Below are 9,843 nucleotides of genomic sequence, written 5' to 3'. Positions count from 1 at the left end.
TGGGGTTTAGGGGTTGGGTTTGGGTTTTGGGTTTCGGGTTTTGCAGTTTTGGCATTTGGGTTTTTGGGGTTTGGGAATCTTTATAAGAATGGGTTGGGGTATGGGAATGGGAATAGGAATGGAAATTGGAATGAGAATGGGCATGGGTCAGGGAATGAGAATGGGGATTGGGAATAGGAATAGGAATTGGAATGGGCCAGGGAATGGGAATGGGAACGAGAATGGAAATGGGAATGGGTCGGGAATGACAATGGGAATGGGAATGGGCTGGGGAATGGAAATGGGAATGGGCTGGGGAATCAGAATGGGAAAGGGAATAGGAATGGGAATGGGAATAGGAATGGGAATGGGAATACGAATGGGAATGAGACGGGGAATGGAAATGGGAATGCAAAAGCAAATAGGAATGGGAATGTGAATGGGAATGGGAATGGGTCGGGGAATGGCAATGGGAATGCAAATGGGAATGGGATTGGGAATGGGGATGGGAATGTGAATTGGAATGGGAATGGGAATCGGAATGGGCCAGGGAATGGGAATGGGAATGAGAATGTGAATAGGAATGAGAATGGGAATGGGAATGGGTATAGAAATGGGCGTGGGCTAGGGAAAGGGATTGGGAATGTGAATTGGAATGGGAATGGGAATGGGATTAGGAATGCGAATGCAAATGGGAATGGGAATTGGCCATGGAATGGGAATAGGAGTTAGCTGTGGAATGGGAATGGGAATGCGAAGGGAATGGGAATGGGAAAGGGAATGGGAATGGGAATAAGAATGGGAATTGGAATGGGAATGGGAGTGGGAATGGGTCTGGGAATGGGAATGGGAATGGGAATTGGGGTTTGGGGTTTAGGTTTAGGGTTTAGGGTTGCTGTTAAGGTTGGGGTTTAGGGGTTAGAGGTTAGGGTTTGGGGCAGGGTTAACGGTAGGGGTAGGGGTAGGTGTTTGGGATCAGGGGTTCAGGGGTCAGGGTTCAGGGTTTATGGTTTATGGTTTAGGGGAATGCGAATAAGAATTGAATAAAATAAAATTTAAAATGCATAAAAAATTTGATAAAAACCATTAAATTTTTTTCTCTTGTTACATGATAATTGTCGTTCCTTCCATTTCGAAATTAAATATTCATTCCACCAAAATTGTTGAAAGGGCATGCTATTGGAATGACATTCTAATACTCTAAAAAGAAACTAAACAAAAGAATGGAATGAAAATTATTTCTTTTCCATTCCATTTCATTACCTCTAACCAAATGCCACCTAAGGGTCTGTGTTCAGGGGTTAGGGTTCAGGGTGTTGGGTGTTGGGTTTTGGGGTTTGGGTTCTAGCGTTTAGGATTTAGGGTTTAGTGTTATACGGTTTAAGGGTTTGAGGGTTTAGGGTTGTGGAGTTTAGGGTTCAGGGTTCACGGTTAAAAGGAATGCTAATTGGAATGAAAATAATATAAAATTTAAAATGCATACAAAATTGATAAAAATTTGGCTGACACTTTAGAGGATGACGCGTGTTAACCTTAGAGAATACGAATCAACAGATGTAATGGAAGATATTAATTTCTACCCTAAGAATTGAATATGAAGATTGCTTTCGCGTGAAATTTTGTGAAAATGGCCCCTTAATTAAAAAATTTAAAATATCCTTTTCTAGAGGGTAAATTTTAACAAGTTCTTTCTTTACTCTTACACTCGTTAGTGTTCTGTTAAAATCTCACCCTACACATCTCAAAAATTGTGAAAATTTATGAGGATGAAGCCAAGAATGTTGTGCATCAATTTTCTAATGGACATGTCGCGAGAGAAAGTAGTTTTCATACACTAATAATAATTTTAATTGAAATAGTGAAAATCACACATTTCTGATAGTGGTACCCCTTTGTGAAATGTGGCCCGGACCCATCGTAGAATATTTTTTGCCATTAGTCACAAGAATTCAGACTACTAAGACATGAATATGATGATTGGATTCAAGTTAAATTTTGTTAAAATGGCCCCTAATTAAAAAATTGAAAATATTCTTCTTTTCAATGTATATTTTAGCAAGTTTTTTCCATCATCTTACACTCGTTAGTGTTCTGCTAAAATCTCACCCTACACATCTCGAAAAATCGTGAAACTTTTCAACGACGAAACAAGGACTGCCGTGCATCACTTTTCTATTGGACACGTTGAGATATAAACTAGCTTTCATGCACTAATAATCATTTTAATCGAAATAGTGAAAATCTCACATTTTTTATAGTAGTACCCCTTTGTGAAATATGGCCAGGCCCCATCTCGAAATATTTTTCTCCACTAGTCACAATGAATTCTTACTTCTAAGACGTGAATTTGAAAATTCGATTAGCGTTAAATTTTGTTAAAATGGACCCTAATTTAAAAATTTTAAATATTCTTCTTTTCAGGATAAATTTTAACAAGTTTTTCCATTACTCTTTTACCCGTTAGTGTTCTGTTCAAATCTCACCCTACACTTCTCGAAAAATCATGAAATTTCACAAGGATGAAGCCAAGACCATTGTGCATCACTTTTCTATGGGACACATTGAGAGATAAAGTAGTTGTTGTCGAGTGAATTTCGCAACACCAATTTTATATGATATTATTTATAACAGAAAGAAGTCTATATGAAGAACAAGTGCGAGTATTCAACCTAGAGTGGTGAGTACTCAAATTGGGAATGAGAAATGATTAACATAAAGCTGGAAATAACAATGAGACAAAGAATTATAGTGGTTCAGTCAGATCACAGTCTGCTTAGTCCACTGTAGTAAGAGTTTCGTAGGTGCCACTTCACGGTGGATCACCCCTTTATATACAAAGCAGGTGTCCAATCAGTTATACAAGGATTGCATTCATTGTCAATCCGTTTTTACACATTGAATTACAATAATTAAATTAAACAACGTTAACATTAATAAATGAACGACAGTTACTAAGTTCATCAACGTATGCGTCTTCCAAGTCTGCGAGTTGACTGTTCATATTCCGATGTTAAAGTCGAAGGTTTATCATTATGTTTAGGATGTCTGCGTCCTTAGATAGTCGCCTTTTGTGGACATCGCATAACGAGCTGATAGAACCTAGACATGCAAGTCTATATTGGTTTATCAAGGTTGCAGGGTTCTTAGGACCAACTCGCATTTATAGACAACTCGGTTTCCTGGTTTATACACGGACATGGGAAGGATACTCGCATATAATTCGATATATGCAAGCTACTCTCTTGTCTCGAATGCGATCAGACTTTGGTCATGCTCGCTGTCTCTCGCTGATTCTATCTTAAGCGAGGTTTAAAACTTCGAGGAGTCCCTCATCGACATCTCAGCTTTCATTGGAAATCTGAGGATACATGTCCTCTAAACAGGGGTCTGGTCTCGAGTTTCTAGGTGAGAGAAATCTCACTATAACAGTAGTTTTCATGAACTAACAATCATTTTAATCAAAATAGTGAAAATCTCACATTTTTGATAATGGTACCCGTTTGTGAAATGTGGCCTGGACCCATCTCGAAATATTTTTTGCCACTAGTCACAATGAATTTGTACTACTAAGTCATGAATATAAAGATTGGACTTGCATTAAATTTGGTTAAAATATCCCCCTAATTAAAAAAATTGAATATATCCTTCTTTTTAAAGTTTTTTCTTACTCTTCCATTCGTTAGTTTTCTCTCAAAATCTCACTCTACACATCTCAAAAAATCTTGAAATTTCACAAGCACAAAACCAAGACCATTGTGCATCACTTTTCTGTTACTTATATTAAGAGAAAAAGTAGTTTTCAAGCAGTAATAATCATTCTAATTGAAATAGTTAAAATTTTACATTTCTAATAGTTGTACCCCTTTGTGAAATGTGGCCCGGACCCATCTCGAAATATTTTTCCCCACTAGTCATACTGAATTCGTACTACTAACACGTGAGTATGAAGAATAGTTTGAAGTTAAATTTTGTTAAAATGACTCCTTTTTCAAAAATTGAAATATTCTTTTATTTAGGATAAATTTCAACTAGTTTTTTCCTTACGCTTACAGTCGTTAGTGTTCTTTCATAGGGAAATAGTGAAATTTCATAGGGACAAAGCATAGACTATTGTCTATAACTTTTCTATTGGGGTTTGGGGGTTTACGATTTGGGGTTTTGGGTTAGAGGTTCGAGGGTTTTGGGTTTAGGATTTGGGGTTTGTGGTTTGGGGTTTTTAGGTTTGGGGGTTTGGGGTTAAGTTGTTTTACATTAGGTGTTTGGGTTTGGGGTTTTGGGTTTTTAGGTTTGGGATTTAAGGTTTTGGGGTTTGGGATTAATGGTTTGGGTTTTGGTGTTTAAAGTCTTTGGCTTTTGGGATTTTGGGGTTTGAGGTTTAGGGTTTGGGGTTTTATGACTAGGGTCTAGAGTTTAGGATCTTGGACCAAGTATTTGGGGTATGAGGTTTTAAGTCTGGGGTTTGGTGTTTGGGTTTTAGTGTTTCTGGTTTTCGGGTTAGGGTTTGGGGTTTGGGATTTGGGGTATGGTGTTTTTGTGTTTGGGGTTATTAGGTTTGCTATTTTTGGGATTAAGGTTTGGGGTTTAGGATTTGATGTATGGGGTTTTAAGGTTTTACGGTTTAGGGGTTGGGGTCTGGGATTTGGGTTTTAGGGTTTCGGGTTTGCGGTTTTGCAGTTTTGGCATTTGGGGTTTTGGGGTTTGGGGAATCGTTATGGGAATGGGCTAGGGAGTGGGAATGGGAATATGAATAGAAATTGGAATGGGAATGGGCATAGGCATGGGCATGGGTCGATGAATGGGAATGGGGATGAGAATATGAATAGGAATGGGAATGGGCGAGGGAATGGGAATGGGCACGAGAATGGAAATGGAAATGGGTCGAGGAACGGGAATGGGAATCGCAATGGGAATGGGAATGGGCTTGGCAATGGAAATTGGAATAGGAATGGGAATGGGAATAGGAATGGGAATGGGAATACGAATGGGAATGGGCCAGGGCATGGGAATTGGAATGCGAATGCAAATAGGAATGGGAATGGGAATGGGAATGGGTCGGGGAATGGGAATGGCAATGCTATTGGGAATGGGATTGGGAATGGGGATGGGAATCAGAATCGGAATGGGCCAAGGAATGGTAATGGGAATGGGAATGTGAATAAGAATGAGAATGGGAATGGGAATGGGTGTAGAAATTGGAATGGGCTATGGAATTGGAATGGGAATGGGAATAGGAATGCGAATGCAAATGGGAATGGGATTGGGAATGGGCCAGGAATGGGAATGGAAATAGGAGTGGGCTGAGGAATGGGAATGGGAATGGGAATGCGAAGGCAATGGGAATGGCAATGGCAATTGGAATGGAGATGCGGATGGGGATGGGAATCGGAATGGGAATTAAAATGGGAATGGGAGTGGTAATGGGTCGGAGAATGGGAATTGGGGTTTGAGGTTTTGGGTTTGGGGTTTAGGTTTAGGGTTTAGGGTTTAGAGTTGCTGTTGGGGTTGGGGTTTGGGGGTTAGAGGTTAGGGTTTGGGGTAAGGTTGGGGCTAGGGGTACGGGTAGGGTTGGGATCAGGGGTTCAGGGGTCAGGATTCAAAGTTCACGGATCATGGTTTAGGGTTTAGGGGAATGGGAATGAGAATTGAATAAAATAAAATATATAATGCGTAAAAAATTTGATAAAAATCATTAAATTTTTTCTCTAGTTACATGATAATTGTCGTTCCTTCAATTTTGAAAAAGAATATTCATTCCACTAAAATGGTTGAAAGGGCATTCTATTTGACTGACATTCTAATACTTTAAAAAGAAGTGTACAGCCTATGGAGAACCCGGAATGATGTGATTTGGCAAAAATCAAGTGTTAACCCGGTTCGAATTATAGAAGAAATAAAGTGGACTACCAAGGCTCGGATTGAAAGAGTATTGCCCAAAAAGATTAAGAGCATTGATAAAGAGTGGTTTTTTGCATTGTAGAGCTTATACATAATCTGATTAGGGAAGTTTATACAATAGCATATATATCTCGGCCTTACTTGGGTGCGCATAGGTTGTAAAAATTTGTTTTATGCAATACAATTCATTGATTTATCAAAAATAAAATTACTTTAAAAAGAAACTAAACAAAATAATGGAATGAAAATTATTTCATATCCATTCCATTTCATTACCTCTAACCAAATGCCACCTAAGGGTCTGTGTTCAGGTGTTACGGTTCAGGGTGTTGGGCTTTGTTGTTTGGGTTCTAGCGTTTAGGATTTAGGGTTTAGTGTTTTACGGTTTAAGGGTTTGAGGGTTTAGGGGTGTGGGGTTTAGGGTTCACGGTTCACGGTTTAGGGGAATGGGAATAGGAATGAAAATAATATAAAATTTAAAATGCATAAAAAATTGATAAAAATCATTAATTTTTTTCTAATGTTACATTAAAATGGTCGTTCCTTTTGTTATACCCAAAATCCGGCTGGCACTTTAGAGGATGACGCAAGTTAACATTAGAGAATACGAATCAACGAATGTAATGGCAGGTATTAATTTCTACCCTAAGAATTGAATATGAAGATTGCTTTCGCGTGAAATTTTGTTAAAATGGCCCCTTAATTAAAAAATTCAAAATATCCTTCTTTACAGGGTAAATTTTAACAAGTTCTTTCTTTACTCTTACACTCGTTAGTGTTCTGTTAAAATCTCACAATACACATCTCAAAAATTGTGAAAATTTATGAGGATGAAGCCATGAATGTTGTGCATCAATTTTCTAATGGACACGCCGCTAGATAAAGTAGTTTTCATGCACTAACAATAATTTTAATCGAAACAGTTAAAATCAAACATTTCTGATAGTGGTACCCCTTTGTGAAAGGTGGCCCGGACCCATCGTAGAATATTTTTTCCCACTAGTCACAAGAATTTGTACTACTAAGACATGAATATGAAGATTGGATTCAAGTTAATTTTTATTAAAATGGCCCTCTAATTAAAAAATTGAAAATATTCTTCTTTTCAAGGTATATTTTAACAAGTTTTTTCCATCATCTTATACTCATTAGTGTTCTTCTAAAATCTAACCCTACACATCTCAAAAAATCGTGAAACTTTTCAAGGACGAAACAAAGACTGTCGTGCATCACTTTTCTATTAGACTCATTGAGATATAAACTAGTTTTCATGCACTAACAATCATTTTAATCAAAATAGTGAAAATCTCACATTTTTTATAGAGGTACCCCTTTGTGAAATATGGCCAGACCCCATCTCGAAATATTTTTCTCCACTAGCCACAATGAATTCTTACTTCTAAGAGGTGAATTAGAAAATTGGATTAGCGTTAAATTTTGTTAAAATGGCCCCCTAATTTGAAACTTTAAAATATTCTTCTTTTCAGGGTAAATTTTTACAAGTTTTTTCGTTACTCTTACACTCGTTACGGTTCTGTGAAAATCTCACCCTACACATCTCCAAAAATCATTAAATTTCACAAGGATGAAGCCAAGACCGTTGTGCGTCACTTTTCTGTGGGACAATTTGAGAGATAAAGTAGTTTTCATGAAATAACAATCATTTTAATCAAAATAGTGAAAATCTCACATTTTTGATAATGGTACCCGTTTGTGAAATGTGGCCTGGACCCATCTCGGAATATTTTTTGCCACTTGTCACAATGAATTCGTACTACTAAGTCATGAATATAAAGATTGGATTTGCATTAAATTTGGTTAAGATATCCCCCTAATTAAAAAAATTGAATATATCCTTCTTTTTAAAGTTTTTTCTTACTCTTGCACTCGTTAGTTTTCTCTTAAAATATCACTCTACACATCTCCAAAAATCATGAAATTTCACAAGCACAAAGCCAAGACCATTGTGCATCACTTTTCTGTTAGTTATATTAAGAGAAAAAGTAGCTTTCAAGTAGTAATAATCATTCTAATTGAAATAGTTAAAATTTTACCTTTCTAATAGTTGTACCCCTTTATGAAATGTGGCCCAGACCCATCTCGAAATATTTTTCCCCACTAGTCACAATGAATTCGTACTACTAACACGTGAATGTTGGGTTTTGTGCCCTAAATAAAACCCATTACAATCTGATTAGTTATCAATTTAGAATTTAGAAGTGATTTATGTTTACATGTATGTTACATGTTTATGGTTTAATATACATATTTAATGTATGCACAAAATTAGTTAAATCCAGAACATATATTCATTCACAATTACAGTATTACCAATAAAGTGGAATATGGTTATGATTATATGATTCAAAAGACTTAGTCCTTGTTCATCAGTGTTTTTGATTTACACTTATGTGATAATCAGTGATGAAGTATACTTACACTTGGAGTAAGTGTTATGTTCTTTCCAGGACATTGGTAAAGTATACTAGTTTCGAATGTATGGAGTATACATTGGACTGGACCGATATTGAACTTAGATAAGATATTATAAACTTACCGTTGTATCTTTCCAAGTCAATATCAGAAGTTGATCTTAGATTAAAAGAATCTAAATCCTGATATGCTTAGGCTCAATCTCAGGAGTGCTATTCATGTTCTTTGATTTATTAATTAAGCTTACTTTTGGGTTAGGGTGATACGTATATTTTGGGAACATGATAGCATAACTGAGTGGGAGTGCTGAACATAAATAAGGAATCTATAGCTTCTACTGGTGTATAGAAGTCAAGTGATGATTCCCTTCGAGCTTAGTTAAATAGAAGTAAATGGAAGAGCTCTTGTTTCAGTGACTATATATTAGATCACTAAAACATCATTTACAGGTAACTAAGTGTTTTAAGGGGCAAAATACATTGAGGGGTGGAAACGGTAAATTTATCCCATCTCGATGTAAATCATCTATATAGAGGATCTTTTAATCACATTAAGATTATAACAATGGTTAAATGAGATAGCATATGTATATCGTGAAACATATAGTGTGCTCTATATAAGTCTGAGAGTGCAATTCCAAGTTCTAAGAGTGGATTCAACAAGGAATTAATAAGTTAGGGATTTACACGGTAAATTCGGTTCAACTTATTGACAGCTCAGCAATATAGATCCATGGTCCCCATTCTAGTTGATATCATACTGTTTGTAAGACTCTATAATTGATTTATGATTAATCAATTATAATTCTAAAAGTTAGACTATGTCTAATTTGTGAATTCTCACAGTTTAAGGGTGAAATTGTAAATAAAAGTGTTTCTAGGTTTAATTATTAATTAAGAGACTTTGTATGTCTAATTAATAATTATTTTGAATGACAATATTATTTAATAATCTATTTTAGTTATTAAATAATTAGTTTTGGCATTTAAATGGTTAGGATTGGAAAAATGGCATTTTTGGAGAAATATAAATAAAATTGAGGAAACTGCAAAACCCTAGTGAGGCCCATATCACACCTATGGCCGGCCACTATAGGTTGTTTCCCAATTATTATTTTCAATTTTAATTGCCAAGTAATTGCTAACCAAAACCTAGCAATAATAGGAAAGTGGTGGATCACACTAAATAAGGCACTTAATCAATTACACAGTAAAAGAGGAAACAGTTTTATTTGGAAAGTTGAGCTCTCCCTTTTTCCCATATAATGTCGCCCCCTCTCTTCTCTTGGTATGCTTTTGTATGCCTTGCCATATTTTTGTATCACACGAAATCAAGAGAGAAAAAGAGAGTGAATTTCGAATTCTTTGTGAGAGAGAAGTGCCCACACACAGCATACAGTACCTCAATCATAGATTGGAAGACTGTGAAGGATCACATCCAACTAAAGGACATTCAGGCTCAGATCTTGATTATACTCTGCTACAGACAGGAATCAAGGGTTAGAGATCTGAGTAGAAGGACACACTTAATTCTGCT

The 9,843-nt window shown here is 36.4% G+C and overlaps 1 protein-coding gene across 1 annotated transcript; it reads left to right on the top strand.

Annotated features, from left to right (window-relative positions):
* The first annotated feature begins 4,804 nt into the window (after nucleotides 1-4,804).
* LOC133032037 (uncharacterized) lies at nucleotides 4,805-5,426 on the top strand. The gene is made up of 2 exons (XM_061105855.1): nucleotides 4,805-5,113; nucleotides 5,211-5,426. The coding sequence occupies exons 1-2, from the start codon at nucleotides 4,805-4,807 to the stop codon at nucleotides 5,424-5,426; spliced, it is 525 nt and encodes a 174-aa protein (XP_060961838.1).
* The last annotated feature ends 4,417 nt before the right edge of the window (nucleotides 5,427-9,843 follow it).

The sequence above is a fragment of the Cannabis sativa genome, chromosome X (assembly GCF_029168945.1).
Source record: "Cannabis sativa cultivar Pink pepper isolate KNU-18-1 chromosome X, ASM2916894v1, whole genome shotgun sequence".
In the NCBI taxonomy this organism is placed as follows: Eukaryota; Viridiplantae; Streptophyta; class Magnoliopsida; order Rosales; family Cannabaceae; genus Cannabis; species Cannabis sativa.
Note: the sequence above shows the minus strand (reverse complement) of the source record. Positions and strands in the feature narration are given on the sequence as shown.

Excerpts from the sequence above, each read along its gene's own strand:
- LOC133032037 (XM_061105855.1), top strand. The coding sequence starts at position 4,805 with ATGGGAATGGGCGAGGGAATGGGAATGGGCACGAGAATGGAAATGGAA. Across the intron at positions 5,114-5,210 it reads TCGGAATGGGCCAAGGAATG|GAATGCGAATGCAAATGGGA; the intron begins GTAATGGGAATG and ends GAATGGGAATAG.